At 41.7% G+C, this 20,016-nt stretch overlaps 1 protein-coding gene across 2 annotated transcripts; it reads left to right on the top strand.

Annotated features, from left to right (window-relative positions):
* The first annotated feature begins 1,527 nt into the window (after positions 1–1,527).
* On the top strand, positions 1,528–18,129 carry HTATSF1 (HIV-1 Tat specific factor 1). Of its 2 annotated transcripts, none has more exons than XM_036497842.2 (10): positions 1,528–1,603; positions 1,845–2,039; positions 3,652–3,832; positions 4,594–4,641; positions 5,096–5,250; positions 7,513–7,676; positions 9,318–9,417; positions 14,581–14,670; positions 15,300–15,437; positions 16,263–18,129. In XM_036497842.2, exons 2-10 carry the CDS (start codon positions 1,854–1,856, stop codon positions 17,406–17,408), a joined length of 2,208 nt encoding a protein of 735 aa, XP_036353735.2. In that variant the 5' UTR covers positions 1,528–1,603; positions 1,845–1,853; the 3' UTR covers positions 17,409–18,129. The 2 variants fall into 2 exon arrangements, with proteins under 2 accessions (XP_036353735.2, XP_058514558.1); XM_058658575.1 differs by having other exon boundaries at positions 1,530–1,603; positions 1,786–2,039; positions 16,263–18,128.
* The last annotated feature ends 1,887 nt before the right edge of the window (positions 18,130–20,016 follow it).

Genomic DNA, 20,016 nt, shown 5'->3' on the forward strand with positions numbered 1-20,016 from the left:
GCTGGTGTAGCATTATCACCTGTGCTATGAACTCGGGAATGAAACTGGAGCCGAACAACACATTGCTGAAAACAGCTGTATACTATTTTTGGATCCAAGAAGAAATAACTAGCAATGTTTAGACGAGCGCAGTAAAACTCACATTAGTCTGTAATATGAAAATGCCAGCAAGTTCAGTTCTCCCACAGTTTTGATCAGAACAGTAATGAATAAAAAATGAAAAAATAAACTATCATTCCCAAGCTGTTGGTATGGTTGAAATCATAGATTCGCATAGCTGGCTTGTGAGGAAACAGGACTTTGTAGAACTCAGGTGCTATGTTTAGAAGCACATGGCATTGGAATCATAAGTATTTCTTCTGAGCAGCTTTTCTCCATCATCAATTATGCGTTATGATATTTATGTTGACACCTCAAAGGTCCATTTCTATTTTGAAATGGACTAATAGTTCCAAAATATTGGTAAATATAAACCACATTAAGGAAAGTTCTTTGGACTCTTGTAACAATTTGAGGGAATAAAGTGTCCTTGGTGATGAAGCTTTGAGAACCAGCATTCTCATCCGGAACGCATCTCCCATGAGCTGTGCATAGCTTGCTGATTGCTGGGTCCTCAGAACCTAGAACAACGTGACACTTACTAGTTCATTAATTAGTATACCAACAAATAAATATGAACCCTGTCGTTTTCAGCAAATCGTGTAACTTTCAGGAAAAAAAAGGTTAAACCGGTTTTGGAGCAAAGGTGTGCTGCTGTTATCTTTCTAAAGGAAAGGGCCAGTATGGGTGGTTACACTAGGATTGTCTACATTTATGTTTTACGTTTGAGATTTGAGTGCTTCTGACGCCTGGAGTACAAGGCCCTCAGAGTCCATCTCCGATCCAGGGGAAAGCTAAGACTGGGAAAAGGCTGACCCTTCCACGCATCTTTGGTTCATTCATTCGCCCACTGCGCGATATATACCTATCATGATGAGTCAGAGCCAGCGCGTACCCCGGAGCCGTCATAAAGAAATAAGTAAAACACGTGGCTTCTGAGCAAAGGAAAGCTTTTTGGGAGACGGAGACGCGACTTTTTTGCGTTTGTTGGAGGCTTGAGAAACCTGTCCTGCTCGCCCCACCCACCACCCCCAAGATGGCGCCCACTGCAAGGGAATATTCCCATGCCTTCCTTCAGGGTAATGCCGGGGCCGGCTAACCAGGCCTAACCTGACGATCACCCACGGCGCCTAAGGAAGCTTCTGGGTTGCATTGCCCCAGTGGACGTCATCCCGCCTCGGGGAGGGGCCTGGTGGTCGTCGCCGAGCGACAGCAGCGCATTCCGTGGCACCCCGCCCCCTCCGGCCCCTGCGCCGCGGGCGCGCGTCGGCGCCTTTGCACGCCACAGTAGGCGTGTCGGCGCGACCCGTGACGTCAGGGCCGGCTCACAATGGCCACTGCGTCAGTCTGAAGAGGGTTCTGTTTGAAGTCATTTCCTGGCGTTGCCGCGAGAACCTGCAGTCCTCTCCGACTCGATCGGCCGCGGCGGCGCGCCTGCGCGCTCTCGCGCTCCTGCCGCGCCTTGGACCGAGCGGCGGCGCCGAGGCCCGGAGCTCCCAGCCAGGTGGACGGCGGCGGGTGTGAGCTGCGCGCGCGCGCAGTGGGCGGCGGGCGGGCGGACTGGCGCGCCGAGTTGGGGGCTGCGCGGCCGCGAGCTGTCTGGACTTCCCGGGGACTGCTGGGTCGCCGGGGGGAGGCGGGCCTGGGGGCGGCGGAGCGGGAGCTGAGCTCGGGCGACCTTCTCAGAGCCTCTCTCCGGCGTCGTTTCGGCCTCTCGGCTCGCCTGAACCCCGTGTCTGGGCTAGGTAGGAAACATGAGCGGAAACAACTTGGGTGCGAATGAGGAGTTTGATGAGCAGTTGCGAATGCAAGAATTGTATGGAGACACCAAGGACGGCGACACTCGGGGCGATCTCGGCGAAGAACCCGATTCTCTGGGGCAGCAGGCGGCCGACACCCCGTACGAGTGGGACCTGGACAAGAAGGCTTGGTTCCCAAAGGTAAGCGAGAGGCACGGGCGTCACTGCGGAGCGGGCCGTCTGGCCGCTCTCCGAGCTCGGCTCCTGCATGTGCTCTGCTCCCTGCTCCTCACCTCTCTGGGTGGTAACGCTTGTTTTTGTTGTGTCTTGCAGCGCTGATGTGTGAGGGAACACAGATCTTTCAGATGAGGTCTTAACTGCCTTTCTGTGCCTTGTTAATTTGGTCTGGGAAGGTCACTCTTGGCTGTTGCGTTGCTGACTGCTTTTTACGGCAAAGAGGAAAAACGCAAAAAGAAAATGTAGTAGCTGGTCGGTCTCAGTAGCTGTGGTCTCACTGATGCTAGGGATTCGGATGTTGCGTACTGTACTACTGTACAAAACATAGAGCCTCTTTGTTTACAGAAAGTTGCTGTTTACATATCTTACACTGAATGAACTTTGCTGGCTCCCTGCTTTCTCTGCCTCTTGAACTCGTTGTTAGGCACGTGTGTTGGAACCTGATACCCACAGCACTGCGAGGAGAGATGTACAGATCTTAGATGGAGATCTGTGCACGCCAGTTTGGAATACTTAGGAATTGTTACGTGTTTTCTTCAGCTTGGAATGACCATAAACAGTGAAACTTGGTTCTGTGAACTTTGAGTAAAAGCACTCTGTTAATCCAAGTCTCCTTTGAAGGCAGGAAAGGCCACTGCAGGGCAGGACGTGAGAACCAAGACACGATGTGTCTCCAGCATAGGACTGGACTGATCTTTTTCTAAATTCTTCACTTCTACTTTTATTTCCCATTTTGTATGTGTATAAATTCAAATCCTTCCATATTGTTAATATTTGTGCCAGTTGAGGCAAATTGCATTCCTTCGGCTTTCTGAATACATTTAGAGGAGTCTGATAGTAGATCATGTGCTATTCCACCTTTCTATGTAATTGAAGCCGTTACCTCTTCAGACTCACTTTCCCCCTTCCAGTGAGTGCTCAGTCTTGATGGGCATGGTCCTAGGATAGTACATTCTTCCTCTCCCCCTCCCCCAAAGTAGCATGTGTGGGATTGGTTGGGTTGGTTCTTATACTATATGATGTGATTTTATTACTGATAGATTTTAAACGATCATTTAGCTTTGTAATTATTCCTCATTCTTTCAATGCCAAATCACATTTGCATTCAGTGTGTTCTTTGCAGTCACATAAGCAAATACTAAATGGCAATATACATGTGTGTTTCTATACAGCAAAAAAAAGTGGATTGTGTAGAATAGAATAGAATGTTAGTTTACGGTTGGGTTTTTTCCTGTTGTATTTCCTTGTGTTTTCTTTGTTAAATATGTTTGTAGCCTTACTCATGTGGACTGTGGAGAGGTAGTAATTTGTAAATCAATCAACTAGAAAAGGTACCAGAATAATTTTAAAAGCTTTAATAGTACTGCAGACTTGCGTTGATAATTTAAGTACTTGTATCAGATGACTATTCTTGCATTTACGGCTTTATTAAGAAAAACTAGAGTTGTTATCCATGCAAACATTTTAGGGGGAGGCTACGCAACCATATAACATAATTTGAACCTTAAGGGTGGAAATAACTGAATGTGTGTGTGTGTGTGTGTGTGTGTGTGTGTGTGCTGAATTTCTTGGTTAGATCACCGAAGATTTCATTGCTACGTATCAGGCCAATTATGGCTTCTCAAATGATGGCGCATCTACTTCTACTGCAAACACACAAGACATCAGCGCCAGGCCTGCAGAGGACCCTGTGCAAATAAAAACCCCTGAACCCACTGACTCCAGAAAGAAGGGAGAGAAAAGAAAATCGGAACCAGGTAAATGGTTCTAAGTTGTGGAAAAATGAATGTGAAAAATAAAAACATGAGGGCATACTTGGGTAGTTTTTCTTTTTTTGGGGACAATTCTAATAGTTTTGAAAGAATAATGAGATTTTTTTCCCCTTAAGGTAGTGGCAGGCACCTAACTTCCTGATTTGATTAGTTCACATCCCTGTGTATGTTGAAAAATTGCACTACAGCCCATAAAAATGTACAAGAGGGGGTAGGTGTTGTGGTACAGTGGGTTAAGCTGCTATTGGGAACTCTGAATCCAATGTCAGAGCTCTGGTTTGAGTCATGGCTCCTTGGCTTATGATTCAGATTCCTGCTACCATATCCTGGGAGGTAGCAGGTGATGGCTCACCTGCTCGGGACCCTGCTACTCGGTGTGGGAGACTGGGTGGAGTTCTGGGCTCCTGGCTTCAGCCTGCCCCACCTCGGATGCTGTGAGCAAGATGAGAGCGAAACAGCAGGTGGAAGATCTCTACCTGTCTTAAAAGTAGATTTAGAAAAAGTCTACAAAAAAACACGTGTTAATCAAGAATTTAAAGAATAATCAACAATCAAGGTAAACAGGCCGTCTCTTTTCAGGCAAGACTGAATCTGCCCAAAGATTCAAATACTTTAAAAGCTAGGTAGTGCTTTGAGTTAGTGTGTCTTTGTCTTCTAAGGATAAGAGAAAGTTCCTGTTTCTAGACTGCCACAGAATGACTGTTAGATTTTCTTGTGCATTATGTATTCTGTTTCCTTTTTTTTAGGATGGTTTCATGTTGAAGAAGACCGAAATACAAATGTATACGTGTCTGGTTCGTACTCCTTGATCATTGAGATTTTTTACAAAGTGATTTTTAGTCTTGTGTGTTTAAAGTTCATTTCTTGATTTCTTGCATGTGTTTTTTTTTTTTTTTGCTGTTGTTCAGCTGTATTTATTGGTTAGAAGTATTATGTTCACTTATTACAGAGGTAAGAAAAATTAGGTGTATATCATTTTCATGCTATCTTTTCTCTCTGCTTTAACCAAACTTACGGAAGCTTATTCCTGCAGCTTTAGTGAAGTCTGTGCAAAGCATAACTTTAATGCATGTTTGCATATACAGAAAATGTGAAAATTTCTCAGTTCTGTCAATGTGAGTTGTTTATACATTGAGGAAATCAACATAACACTCACTTTACATTTCTAACTGGTAGAATGCCAGGTAGCTTTCATGTTTATTGTAGATACCTTTAGGAATGTAAGAAAAAGCTTTCTTAATATTACAGGTTTGCCTCCAGACATTACTGTCGATGAATTTATACAGCTTATGTCCAAGTTTGGCATTATTATGAGAGACCCTCAGACGGAAGAATTCAAGGTGAAACTTTACAAAGATAATCAAGGAAATCTTAAAGGAGATGGGCTTTGCTGTTATTTGAAGGTGAGTTACTGTGTCTCCACTTTCACCTCAGGAACCAGAACTAAAATCTTTTCTAGATAATTAACGAGAAATAAGACCAATAAGTGTTCAAAACTGGAGATGAGGAAATTTCACATGTGATCTTGTCAGGAGTGATGGAACAGACGAGAAGAAGATGCTTAACGGAGAAATGATTCTGTTACACTGCACTGCGGCCATCATCCATGCTTTCAGGATGATGCACCTTGTCTAAGAACATACAGACTTACATCCCAAAAGGCCAGGGTGAGAAAACTCTTGTTACAAAGGCCAGGATATGCAAGCTTTTGTTAAGCAATATCTTGGAGGAAGCTAACGGTCTCTTTGGGTTGATTTTTCTGTGTTAATTAAACTTCAAGAAATTCAGAAGGGAAAGGCAACATAGCCAGTGAAGGAAGGGAGAGAGGAGGAGATGGCCTTGGGGTTAGTTAGCCTTCTTTGTGTCCTTGGCTCCTGGTAAGTCTCTTGTTCACTGACGCTCTCAGCTCCTTCAGTCAGTGCCTGTATGTATTGCCTTGGTATGTAAGGTTATTTACTTGTTTTAAGATAATATATTATCAGTGTAAAATATAAGTGTGTAACTGATTAGCTTCTTTTATATTAAAAAAAATGCCCTTGGAGAAAGGGTTTTTCTTGATGTACCTAATCGATTCAGAATTCTGTTTGAAAATTCGAGAAAAAAAAGTCAGTGTCATTTTATTTACCTGCATTCAGCAAACACTAGCCTGGTACCTGTTTTGATAAAGTTTTATTGGAACACAGCCACGTTCATTCAATTACATGTTTGCTTGTGGCTGTTTTTTTTGTTTTATTGGCAAGAGCTGAGCGGTTGCAGTACAGACCTCATGGCCCATCAAACCTAAAATATTTGTAAAAGGACTTTTCTGACCCTTGAATTGGACCATCAATGAGATGGTAATTTTTAATGGGCAAGAGAAAGGAATGTTATTCACAGAAATGTACAGAACTTCGTGTGATCATCGTATCATAAATTATGTGGGAGAAAGGTCAGTGACAGGCAGCCATCCTCTGGTACATCTGCCACCTTAGGAGCCTGTGATATGCGTCATAGCAGGATGCAGAAGAAATGACTACGTTGTTGACATGCGCATCGGTTGTAGCACCTGAGGTTAATTACACAGTGAAATGGAAGAGGCGAAGCAGCAGACACCACACTGCGCGGTGACTGCAGTGTTCTGGTAGGGTCAGTGGAGAGCAGGATAGGCTGACAGCTTTTGGGGAGCATGGTTTTTGAGCTGGGTCTTACATGTGATGGTTTAGGGACTTGAGCAGAGTAATTTTTGGAAGGTAGTCTTCTAAAGTTCAAATCTAAGAAAATTTGAGCCTCTTGAGAAATCAAGATTCTTTAAGGATTGTCTTAAAATCTCTGTGTAGATTTTAAGAGAGTATGATTGGATATTTAAGTTTTTGAAGCCAAAAAAAAATGAAGTTTTGAGAAACTGTGTATGTGTAGTTATGTGCACATGAAAATTGAAGATTGTCAAACCAGTAATTGAGTTCCAGAAAAATTTATTCCACCAAAATGAATTCTGTGTGGTGCAGGCTTCTGAGTTGAGTTGTCCTTTTGTATTTCCTTTGGATCTTTGATGAGTGTGTAAGGTTGCTAACTACTTCCCATGTGAACTACCCACGATCCATAGACCTGCTTAATGTGTAAGCTGTTAAATAATTACCTTGCTTCTCAGTATCTTAGAGACCCACATTTTATGTGGCGAAGGAAAGTTAAAACTTTGGCTGTACTATTCCCAACTAGTTTAGTCATCTTATCTTTTAAATAGGGGTGTTACAGGATTTTGACAACTGAGTGCACACTAGATGTCATTCAAGTCCACTTGCCTGGTTCTACAGGTGAGAAAATGGGGCAGCAGGAGGCAAAGCCCAGTGAGAATAGAATTCATTGGTTACCTGCAAGGTGCCCGTCCTTAGCCTGCCCAAGCATTATTTCTTTTAATTTTGTCAGGAAACCTAAAACAATGGGAATACTTTTATAGGTAAAGAAGTTGGGGCTCAGGGAACTTGAATAACTTACCCAAGTTCACGTAGCTGGTTAGGGACAGCTATGTCATAAGTACAGGTTGCCTGATCTGCATTCCAAAATTCTTTATCACTAAAATGAGGTAATTTTGTTTACGTGTTTGTTGTTTGTATAGTCATTAGTTAAAATCCGTTGAAGTTTTACTTCAGTTAACTTATGAACTGCATTTTTGTTGTACATTTGTAAAGAGAGAATCTGTGGAACTTGCATTGAAACTTTTGGATGAAGATGAAATTAGAGGCTACAAATTGCATGTCGAGGTGGCGAAGTTCCAGCTAAAGGGGGAATATGATGCCTCAAAGAAGAAGAAGAAGTGCAAAGACTATAAGAAGAAGTTGTCTCTGCAACAAAAGTTTGTCTTTTCTTTCCTTTTTGAAGAGTTTCATGTAAATGCTCTAGAGTATTTTGATAATAGCTTCCTGGTTTTGTTCCATCAAATTTGTGTACAAACTATTTCTAAAAAAATTTGTTAAATCGTCTAGAACCTTCAGAAGCTTATAAGCTTAAAAAAAGGGGATGTGGGCCCGACACAGTGGCCTAGCGGCTAAAGTCCTCGCCTTGAACGTGCCGGGATCCCATATGGGCGCCGGTTCTAATCCTGGCAGCTCCACTTCCCATCCAGCTCCCTGCTTGTGGCCTGGGAAAGCACTCGAGGACAGCCCAAAGCTTTGGGACCCTGCACTTGCGTACAAGACCTGGAAGAGCTCCTGGCTCCTGGCTTCGGATCGGCACAGCACCGGCCGTTGCAGTCACTTGGGGAGTGAACCATTGGACGGAAGATCTTCCCCTCTGTCTCTCCTCTCTCTGTATATCTGACTTTGTAATAAAAATAAATAAGCTTTTAAAAAAATGGGGTGATTTGGAAGTAGTGGGGTTTTTTGATAAAATAGTTTAGGTTTAAATATCAGGATCATTAGTTCATTTTACATGAGTAGCTAAATTTTTACAGGTAAGTTTTTAGTAGGACTAGAATTAGAAATGATAAATTTTATCATTGTATACTGCATATATAAATATAATACATATATTATAGATATATAATGCCAAACTTCTATGAATCAGTTTAAACTTGCTGAAATATGCTAGTTTTAGGAAATAAGTTAAAATAATGAATATTTTTATAGTAAATGATAATGACTTTGTAAAAGATTTATTTATTTTTATTGGAAAGGCAGATACACAGAGAGAAAGAGATACAGAAAGATCTTCCATCCACTGGATCACTCCCCAAGTGACCACAATGGCCGGAGCTGAGCCAATCTGAAGCTAGGAACCAGGAGCTTCTTCTGGTCTCCCATGCGGGTATAGGGTCCCAAGGCTTTGGGCCATCGTCGACTGCTTTCCCAGGTCACAAGCAGGGAGCTGGATGAGAAGTAGAGCATCCAGGACACAAATCAATGCCCATATGGGATCCCAGTGCATACAAGGCGAGGAATCAGCCATTAGGCCATTGCACTGGGCCCAATGCTATTGATTTTTAACACTTGTAACACTATGCTCAAATTAATAAGATGATCATAAAAGCAATTGTGATGTTTCATAGTTTTTGCAAGAGTAGCTAATATGGATACCTACAAATTTTACGAACTCAGTAAAATTTAATGTTTATGGCAAAATTCCTAAAAATCCATCACTACAGTTTAAAAATGTTTCTTCTGTCCTCTAAGTATATTGTTCTTGAGAATGATAAGTAATTGACAATTAGAAATTTTCAAGGAGTCTCATTGAAATTTTTATATAATTAGTTTCCCTGAAAAAAAAATATATATATATATAATCTGGGGATTTTAGACAAGTCTATTTCCCCTTGTTCAGTATTTTTATTTCACAAAGTTCTCTGAATGGAGCTATAACTAAAATACATACTTTTGTTTCAGAATCAAGTAATTGTGATTATTAAATACTTAAGAAGTGATAATATTAACAAGTCATGTTTTTTTTCTCTCCAAGTCTGAATAAAATTCAGTTTCTTGTTACTGCTTCATTGCCTTAGGCAGTTGGATTGGAGACCTGAGAGGAGAGCTGGACCATCCAGGATGCGCCACGAACGAGTTGTCATCATCAAAAACATGTTCCATCCTATGGATTTTGAGGTAGGAAGTGGTCATCATACTGATAGAAATGCTGTTCTTTCAAAGGAGCTTACAGCTTGCTTTGCATCAGTGTTGCTAGTTCCCATCCTGCCTGCCTGTGTTTTAGATATGACAGGAAAGTGGAGGTAGGAATCCGTCTTAAGTTTTAGGATTTCCCTTTTTTTAATTTAGTAATCCTTGAATTGTAACCCAGGTAGAACATACAATATGTATCCTTTGGGGATTAGCTTATTTCATGGAGCATAATGGTCTCCAGTTGGGACAGTTTTGTTGCAAATGGTAGAATTTCATTCCAAAAAGAGACATCTTTAGGTAAAAATAATAAAAATGTCATGCTGCATAATTAACACAGATAGTTCTGGTAATCTGGTCAGGAGAGACAAAGCAAGCACCTCACGTCTTCAGTTTTAATGTTTTGTTCAGTGCTTACTGCTGGAATTTCCTATGCATTTCTTGTTGAATGACTAAAGTGGGCGATGACAGTGAGGATCCCTGGCATTTACTCAGCCCTACCCTGCTCAGCCTTGGGATAGGATGAATTCCCACATTGACTGCATTGGGCTTGTTTCTGTCTTGTGGTTTAGGGTTTATATGAGCATCTGCATTGATAATTGAAATTGTAGCAGTACCCGTGGTGAGGTGGATGTGGCTGCTGATGTTGGGCATCACCCACTTGGGTTTCCTTATCCTATCTAGGCTGTCTTTGCTGAGGAGGACTTCTGTGAAATTGTGGACTGTAACCCTAATACACGTTCTGTACCACTGGTCTACCTTCTCCTCTAGCAACCTGGCTATCCAGCACCTTCTATCTCCATGCCCATGGTGTACACATGAAGTGAAATGGGGCCCTTCAGCTGCAGTAGGGCTAGTGCTGTGCGTCCTGTCCTGCAGGAGCACTCTGATCTTTCATTCATTCTCCCACCCTCACTATTCTGTGATGCTGATGTATATTATTACAGTGTTTCTGGTCTGCTGCATACTTACTGCCTTGTACTAAAACTCTGCCAGGGCCTGTAACTTTCACTTCTTTCTGTCCTTTGCTCCTTCAGCACTATCAAACTGCATAGTCTCTTATCTCCTACCCTGTGAAGGAACTTGTAGGGTTACTATTTATATCAGCCTGGTGTACAAATGCATCTTCCTTGGTGTCATTCCTGTGGATGAAACCATATCCATTTGTGATGACCTTGTCTGCACCATCAAGTGCCGACAGTGTCGGGCTGCCAGGACCACTGCTTACTCTGCCGCTACCCGATGGTGGCAGGCTTGGTTTCGATAGCACTGAGGGTAGGAGTGGCGGGCAGCTGCTGGATCTCAGCCTTTTGAAAGCTCTGAGTGGTGGTCATGACGATGAGGTCCAGCTGTGGCAGCCGTGGTGACCAGGTGGGTGGCTAGGCCAAGGCTGCTGAGAGCTCTCTGGGGTCTGCTCTTTGCTTCAGCTACTGATCAAACTGCTGCCTTGGCCGTTGACCTGTCTTATTTGAATCTGTCTATCACCATAGGTTGACTTAGCTCTTCTTAGTTTAACAAATACTCTTTCCCCACAAAAACTGATATTGATTTTACCTTGACCTCTACAAATTCCCTCCAGTGAATATTTTACAAAGTGGAAGTTTCAGGCTTCCAAATCCTGATTGTTTGGTATAAACTTTAGAGTAACAAAGTCTTTTTTGACCCTGCTTTGTTTGTTTTGTTTTGCCTCCTTTCCGTTTGGCCTCCTTCAGGAGTCCCTGGACTCCAGGAGAGCCAGGACTTTGCCTGCCTTGTTTACTCTGCACTCCCAGTGCCTCTGTCTGCATTTATTAATAGGCTGCCAATATTTTATGAAGAATAATTGGAATGCTGGTAAGATGAAACCCCTGTTACTTACAAACCAGGGTCTTCTCATTCACCCGGTGGTTGAAACATTTTCTCTTCAGCATCTTTGCCAGTAGAGGCAGGTTTGCTTTTCCGGTGTTTGTGTCCCAAAGGGCTTCATAGATGATGAACAGAGATCCTTGCAGGCATTATTCTTGTTTCCCCACTTGCCTGGGACCATGTTGTTCCATTACCTTGACAAGAGCCCATGAACACTAGGGCACATGTACCAGGGTAGACCTGCTCTGTGAAGCATGGTAGACTAGCCATTTGTGAGCATTTGAATATCAACTAATTTAAATTTAGCAAAATGAGCAATTCAGTTCCCAGTTATATTACCACATGTGGTTAGTAATGATCATGTTGAATAATGCAGATGTCTGACAATTGTGTGAACACACGGCGTTCTGGAGTTCTGTTGGATGATACTTGGTTTAGATACTGTTGGCTTTCAATGAAGTAGGACAACTTGACATGTTTTGGGGAAGTATTTGATTGAAGATGCCATGAGAACTCATAGAATACGCATTAGCATTGAGCCTTTGGGTGGAAAACAGAAGCTTATTTTGCAGTTCACTCTGAGATATCAAAGGAAATCAAAGTTTAGGAGATTGACTTATTATTCCAAGCAGCATACCTGAAAATACTCTTTAGTGTCAGAATGAAGGCTAATGCTTTTAACTTTAGGAGATCTTTAGTATTCAATTAAAAGTCTTATTTCAACAGGCATTACCTGGAGCTACAGAATGAAAATTTAGATGTAGAGGTGGATTTCTCACTGTTTGTAACAGTACTATCCAATAGAAAAATAATGTGATCCAGGTATATATTTTAAGCTTTTTATAGCAACAAAAAATCACAACATGAAACCAGAGAAATTAATTTTAAAGGTCAATTTTATTTAAACCCAGTATATCCAAAACATTAATTATTTTGACATGTAATGAATATAAAAATACTAGTGTATTATATTACATTTCTCTTTTTCCTCTTGGCACTAAACCTTAAAAATCTTACAAAACATCTTAATTTTGATTAGTTACATTTTAGATGCTTGGTAACTGTGTGTGTGACTACTGGCTGCAAATTTGGCCAGCATAAATTTAGATTGGAAAAACACAAAAAAATGTGTGGTTTATTTCTTCCAGGGATAAACAAAACAATACCCTGAAAAAAAAATCTTCAGAATTGACTGCTGAGGGCTTCGATACCTGGGGCTGGGAATGGGCCTGGTAGTGAATTCTGGAGATTCCCCTGCTGGACCACAGCTCCCACTATTGAGTGTGAGAGCTGGGGCTGTGGGTAGACCAGGCTGGGCAAGGCTACAGCACCCATCAGCAACTTGTGGGCAGGGTCTGGGGGCAGATCACATTGGACTAGGCTCCAGCACCCACTGACACTTGAGAGAGCCAGAGTGATTGTGGGACAGGCCAGGCTAGGTCATGGAACCTACCAGTCACATAAGAGTTGGTTGTTGGGGTGGAACAGGCTGGCCTAGGCTCTAGCACAAATCAGTGAGAGCCAGAATCAGTGTGGGCCAGGAGGGTAGGCCACAGTACCCACTGATGGGTGCCAGGATTAGGGGCTGGCCATGTCAGTCTGGGTAGCAGCATCCACTGGCACACACAAGATCTGGGGCTGGGAACAGGCCTGACAGGGAAACTTGGGGAAATCCACTGCTTGGCTTCAGCTTCCACTGGTGAGTGCAATAGCTGTGGCTGGAAGCAGGCCAGAGCAATGGGCTGCAGCACCATTGACATATGTGTAAGCCTGGTCTGGGGGGTGGACAGGGCAAGGTGAGTACCTGGGGATGTGACAGCCAGTAGAAGAGGTAGGGGATGGAACGTTGAAAATGTTGGACCTGTCTTGGCCAGGCTTGGCAGCGTGTTCCTGGGCGTGTGGATGCACAGAGTAGACTTTGTGAGCCAATAGACCTTGGGAAGATTTTTTTCAACCCTGGTGCAACAAAACAACATCTCAGAATTCTCAAAATGCTTGCAGTCACGTACTCGGAGCACTCTAGCTGCCTCAGGGTCTCTAAGGTGTCGTCAAATGACCGCCCTCTGTCCCAACGTGGCAATAAGGAGCGGCCTCCTCTGCTTCCACCCCTGTGGACACAGGGAAAAAAAACTGAAACTTTTGATCCAGGAAAACTTCCTGCATACTTACACCCTCGCCACCCTAATCTGAGGCCCACATGGGGGTACATCTCTTGCGACTATATTAACAATATTAAAATTAAAAAAAATTTTAAAATTCTCTTCTTCAAAATTATATTTGTAAATGAAGAAATCCAGTCTGTTCAATGTAATTTCAGAAGCCTCAGTTTTTGCATTTTGAGAGAACTTTAGGGAAGGGATACCACTTTTTTTTTTTTTAAATAGTTCTTTGTGTGGCCTCTTCAGTTGGTAAGAAAAATAAAAACCTCTGTAGGAAAAATAGATGAAGTGGTTCCCCACAATGTCCAAGTTGACTTACATAGAAATTCATAGGTGGAGATCTTCCTTGTGTACGTCTGTCTGTGTAGTTAAGATTCATGTGATTGTGTTGCTTTTTCTGTCTTTTTCATGCGTGGAGGCCTGGAGAGAGATGTGTTTATTTCTACAGGGAATCTTTAATCCTTTTGTTATTATGGGGAAGAAAGTATACCCGACTTTAAGACCACCAGAAGCAGCCTGAAGGTTCTTAGTACAGTTGTTTTACACTCATGCAAGGAAGCAACAAGAATGTATGTTGTTGTGTGCTTAACATTGGATATGTGCAATTCTCTTGCAATATGGTAAGAGAGTAGAGGATCAGGACTCGTTATACGTTTTAGCCTGTGATTAAAACAGACTCCTAGAAGCATGAAAAACCGATTATTGAACCCTTGGTCAATGAAAAGGCTACGTGTCTTGTCTTCCAAGATTTCTGTTAGTGGGGATCTGTCCAAACATAAAAGCTTCTTATCACTACCATTATGAGGGCCATGGAGAACATGGGAGCTGTAAGTCTCTGACTTAGGCTCCATGTTTCTTCTGCCATCACAGTTTGGAATTGCCATTCATACTTGTTTTTTCATTACTGTGGCGTACCCCTTCTGCTGTCTGCCATATTTGTCCCTTCTGTTTTAAAGCAGAGCATTCTGTAGTGATAATAATGGCTATAGTAGCCCAATGTCATTTGATTTTATTTTTATGAACTCCAAACAAGTGAATCATACTTAGGTAAACCCTTTTTTATTTGTTAGTTAGAGTAAGAAATTTTTCGGGATTTATAGTGAAAAAAAGGGAGCAAAAGCTAATTTTGATCATTTTATTTTTGTAGGACGATCCATTGGTGTTGAATGAGATAAGAGAAGACCTTCGAGTAGAGTGTTCCAAGTTTGGGCAAATTAAGAAGCTCCTTCTCTTTGATGTAAGTTCATGAGCTAGATAAGTGAGTCGTAATGCAGTTTCTTCCCTCTGCATAAGTGAGGATTGGATATTTGGATGTCCATGAACTTTAGATGGATGTTTCTATAAAAAAGATCTGCTTTATGTTTCCCTTTTGCACCCTTTTTGTACTTCTAAAATTAAAGCACAGTAATAAAGAGTTACTGTTGTTTGTGTAGTGCAGGATAGGTTGCATGTTAACTCATTTGATTGTCACAACTCTTTGAAGTGGTTACTGTTCCACCCATTTTATGGATGTGGAGACTAAAACTTTAGAGATTGAGCACCCTGCCCCAGGTCATTCGCTGTAGCCTGAAGAGCCAGGATTTCATTGCAGGGCTATCTGCCTTCAGAGTTTACACTGTTAACAGTTCCATTTTGTTGCCTTTCGTGAGACAGTGTTGTCAGCAAAAACATTTCCAAGGACATTTCTTGGTTCTGGGTAAGACTAAGCTAAAGGAGTGGCTGGGGGCAGAAGGGAAGGAAGCTATTCATAAAGTTGTTGAGCTTAAAGGAGCAGAGAGAACACTATTCCTTACCTACTATGTCAAATGCATTTCTGTGTTTTACCTTTTTATTTTATCATTCATTCCTTTTTCTTTGTGTTTCTAGCGGCACCCCGATGGCGTAGCCTCTGTGTCCTTTAGAGATCCGGAGGAAGCTGATTATTGTATTCAGACACTTGATGGAAGGTGGTTTGGTGGCCGTCAAATCACTGCTGAAGCATGGGACGGGACTACAGATTATCAGGTAAATTCTGCACCTAACGACCCAAACTTCTCAGCCATCACCACAAATACTAACAGAACAGCTCTTTATATTTAAGTTCTGGGTTCAGTTTAATCTGTTCAGTGTTGGAATACCTATTTTAAATACTACTTTCCATTCAGAGGTTAGGGAGAGAAATGTTTCGGTCTTCCCATCTATGGGCCTGCAATTTTGAGGCTGGCTTTGGTATTGTGTTATGACAGTGAGCCAAAATGTTTATGTCCTTTATGTGTTTTAAAATACAGATGGAACTAAAATGTGAACTTTTTAAAAGATGAGATATTTTTTTCTGTACTGTTTGACATTTATTTAAATGGTCTTATTTATGGTTAACTATGACAAATCAAGACGTAAGGGTTTTTTTTTTAACTAATTGGTTTGACAGGAAGTAAGAAATCTCCCATCCTCTGGTTCACTCCCCAAGTGTCCTCAATAGCCAAGGCAAGGCCAGGCCAAAGCCAGGAGCCAGGAAGTACAGTTAGGTTTTCCCTGTGAGTTGTAGAAACTCTAGCACTTAGGCCCTCATCTTATGCCTCCCAGGGTGAATATTAGCAGAGAAGTAGAAACAGAGGTAGGACTCGATCCAGGCTGGACTTGGCATGCCAAGTGGCAGATCAACATACTGTATTGCAATATATGCCCCAAGTGGAAAAGTTTTGAAAATTGAAGGAGTAATTCTTTCAATTTCCTGAGAAGAGATAGATATCATAACATTGTGGTACTTTGATTAATATTTAGACATGCTCAGAGAGGTTATTTCTTTTTGTCTAAAAGGTGATTTTAATGACTGTTTCTCATTATCTGCAGGTGGAGGAGACCTCCAGAGAAAGGGAGGAAAGGCTGAGAGGATGGGAGGCATTCCTTAATGCTCCGGAGGCCAACAGAGGCCTTCAGCGATCAAATTCTGTTGTTGCATCAGATGGGGCAGGGCCTTCTAGAGTAAGGCATTTTTCAGAGCACCCTAGCACATCTCAGATGAATGTGGAAGAATCCGCAACCAAAATGGCACTTGAAGAGCCTATTGATGAGAAGTTCGAGAAGACAGAAGATGGGGGAGGATTTGAAGAAGATGCTGCTGAAAATGATGCTAACGGAGGCGGCCCCGGAAAAGAAGGCGAAGAAGATGACGAGAGCAGCCCGGAGCGAGAGTGTGAAGAAGGCAGTCCTTTACAGGAGAGGGCAGAGAGTAGTCCCAAAGAGGAGTTGAAGGAGAATGGGCCCAAAAGAGAATCTCAGAAGAGATTCAGAAATGATGATGAAGAGAAGAGCGCTGTGGAGGAGCCTGAGGACGATGAGCCCCATGAAGATTCTGAAGAAGGTGATGACTCAGAGAAGGAATCTGAGGAAGATCAGTCCCAAGAGCACTCCCACGACGGCTCTGAAAAAGAGTTAGGTGGCAGTGGTGTTGAAAGAAATTTTGACGAAGAGGGCTCTGAGCAGGAGTTTCATGACAATGTTCCCTACACTGAGTTACAGGAAAACGACACAGACCGGTCAGATTTTGATGAGGGCTCTGAAAGAGTGTTAGGTGAGGATGGGTCTGAGAGAGAGTGTGAAGATTCAGAAGAAAAGGAAGAAGAAGAGCCATATGAGAAAGTTTTTGACGATGAGTCCGATGAAAAAGAGGATGAAGAAGTAGATGGAAAGGAGCCTGAGAGTGCTGAGACAAAGGAGGGAGAAACCAATGCAGAGGGAAAGTTCTTTGAAGATTCTGATGAAAAGGAAGAGGATGAAGATACAGATGTGAAGGGAGACGGTGGTGTAGAAGACAAGTTATTTGAAGATGATGATTCCAATGAGAAGTTATTTGATGACGAGAATTCCAATGAGAAGTTCTTTGACGATTCTGATGAGAAGGGGACTTTGGGTGGTTTTGAGAATGTTAAGGAAGAAGGGACCCTGTCCACCGGCAGTAGCTTTGTGCTGAGTAGTGATGAAGATGATGATATTTGATCTCTTAAATTTGCTTCTTTGGGAGAGTCTGTCATCTCCATCTGCCTGTGCTTCAGGGTCATTACTACTAGTGTTACTTGAACACATGCATAGTGATAGGATGCCATCAAATCAATGCATTAAAGTTTTTTCATCGTTACCTGTGCCTAACAATTTTAAATATGTTCCTTGGCTGTTCAGTTCCAACCTCAGTTACGATGCAAGCAAACTGGATACTTGTCCCTTTGTCAGATTTGTTAAATGCATGCAGAATAATATTTTTAAAAGTATTCTGATTGAAGTTTGTGATATTAAAAAATAAGAATAAATTGATATTATGCAAAAACGAAATATTGTGCTTTGAGTTAAATTGTATTTTAAGTTCTGGCTATTGTTTTATTCACACTAAAGGTTAATTTTTTTTTTTTCCTAAGAACTAAAATCCCACAGGCGTCTGACTTTCATCTTGTGTTATCATTTATGTCCTCGTTTTGTTCCTGTAAGCTGGAACCTGTTGCTAAGCCCATGAAGGAAATAACACTTTGTAGTATTTTCTTGCCCATTCTGCCCATGTTCTAGCCTTTTGTCATTAAAATTAACTGTTAGATGTGCACATACGGTCTTATTGAAAATATAGGGAAGGGGATTAGAATTCTCCCCTCTGCTGTTCCTTAGCCCCTTTGAGTTCCTTAGAAGTCTATGGAAATTTGGAAACTTCTCGCTGGGAAGATGTATACATACACACAGCCAAGTGGCTTGTTTGCTGAGGTTCACGGATCCTCTGAGTGTAAGAATATCTGTCCTGTACATTTCGGCTTGCTTTTAACCTTTGTTTTAAGATCACAGTGCCTAGTGTTATATACAAAGTTGTATAGTCCCAATAAACTTGTGGATTTTTCTTCCTTATACTTTCCAAATTCAGAATTGTTTTTATTGCTAATGCGCTCAGCAGTTACTATAGAAAATAAATTGCATCAGTGTTGTTTCAGCATGCCTTTATAAGTGTAATCATTATCCTCTTTAGACAGAAAAAGGAACCCTATTCTTCAAAACAATTTGTCTTAAGAATTTTACCTGTTGTCTAGGGGTTACAATCTTTAAGATATTACCAGGGATGTTAAACTAAATGGAGAGTTAACAAACCAAAATGGTGTTCCCCCTAAAGATAAACAAGAAGCATTTACCAGATGAATTTGCCAAATGAATATGTGCACAGTGGTTGGGACACATAGCCCTGTAATGTAAGATCACTATAAGGGAGGCATTTTGGTTTACATTAAAATATGTACTTTTGGAAGTCCAGAATCAATCAAAAGAAGGTAACAGGTGCATCTAGTTTGCTAAGTTATTAACCATTGTGTAGTAAGAACTCCAGCGTTAGGGTATGGGAAATGCATTAATGATGTAGGGCTGCATTAACCGTGGGTGTGTGTGGGTGTGTGTGAGAGAGAGAGCGAGCGAGAGAGGCTCTTCACAAAGGTTGATCTCTTCCCCTAACCTTTAGTTTGGTTGATATTAAATAGTCCTGTCCTTTTCATATAAACACTGGAAGAAGGCACAAACAACTATAAAGTGGCAAATGTGATGATAGAAATTTACAAAGTTGTAAAGCAAACAAAGCCACATTATTAGTAATTATTAGGTTTTATTGATATTGAAAACAAAGAAACAAAACAGAGAGGCAAATTGAGGCAGAAGTGAATTCTATGCTCAAGACTTATGTGACAATTTCAAATTTGATGCTCGCTAGGCTATTTACAGAGAATACTGAAAACTACATTCAGCCATAAATTGATGAAACGTGACTTCCCTGAGTAAATTGTATTAGAACCAATGTAAATTTCACATTTGGTCTTAACAATATTACTGAAAGGTTGAAATAATTATTTTGTTGACACAAAAGAAACTTCAAAAAGATAAAATGTTAATTATTATGAAATACGTCTGTTTTCCTCTCAGGTAGTAACACTTAGCTCTCTTTGGCACCTTAAGAGTCAAATTGAGCCCATTTAGAAGCCACTACCTCTTCCTTTTCTGAGTGTCATCTGTTTCCCTGATGTAAATTATTTGGTCATTTCTCAGGTTTGGAGAAAAAGTAGAAATTAGCCATTGTATATTTTCCAAATAATAAGTTGAATCACAATTTTTTAGAAAGCCAAGCACTTTCATGTAATGCAAAGAAGTGGTCTTAATTAATTTAAAGAAAACCATGGCTTAAACTGAGAGGCTTGTAAATTTGCCCCTCAAGAATGCTGTCAGGATATATTTTCTAAAGATTTATTTATTTTTATTGCAAAGTCAGATATACAGAGAGCAGAAGAGACAGAGATGATCTGTCCCCAAGTGACCACAGTGGCCGGAACTGAGCCAATCTGAAGCCAGGAGCCAAGACTTCTTCCAGGTCTTCCACATGGGTGCAGGGTCCCAAGGCTTTGGGCTGTCCTCGGCTGCTTTTCCAGGACACAAGTAGGGAGCTGGGTGGGAAGCAGGGCTGACTGGGATTACAACCAGTGCCCACATGGGATCCTGGTGGGTTCAAGGCGAGGACTTTAGCCACTAGGCTACTGCACTGGGCCCGTCAGTATATTTGTAAAATAAAGATTTATTTGTTTAAACAGTAGAATTACAG

The sequence above is a fragment of the Ochotona princeps genome, chromosome X (genome assembly GCF_030435755.1).
Source record: "Ochotona princeps isolate mOchPri1 chromosome X, mOchPri1.hap1, whole genome shotgun sequence".
NCBI lineage: Eukaryota > Metazoa > Chordata > Mammalia > Lagomorpha > Ochotonidae > Ochotona > Ochotona princeps.

Bases quoted from the DNA above. Each gene is read 5' to 3' on its own strand.
- HTATSF1 (XM_036497842.2), top strand. From the start codon at position 1,854: ATGAGCGGAAACAACTTGGGTGCGAATGAGGAGTTTGATGAGCAGTTG. The intron at 4,642-5,095 runs GTTCGTACTCCT...TTAATATTACAG, and splicing joins TACAAATGTATACGTGTCTG to GTTTGCCTCCAGACATTACT. The intron at 9,418-14,580 runs GTAGGAAGTGGT...TTATTTTTGTAG, and splicing joins TCCATCCTATGGATTTTGAG to GACGATCCATTGGTGTTGAA.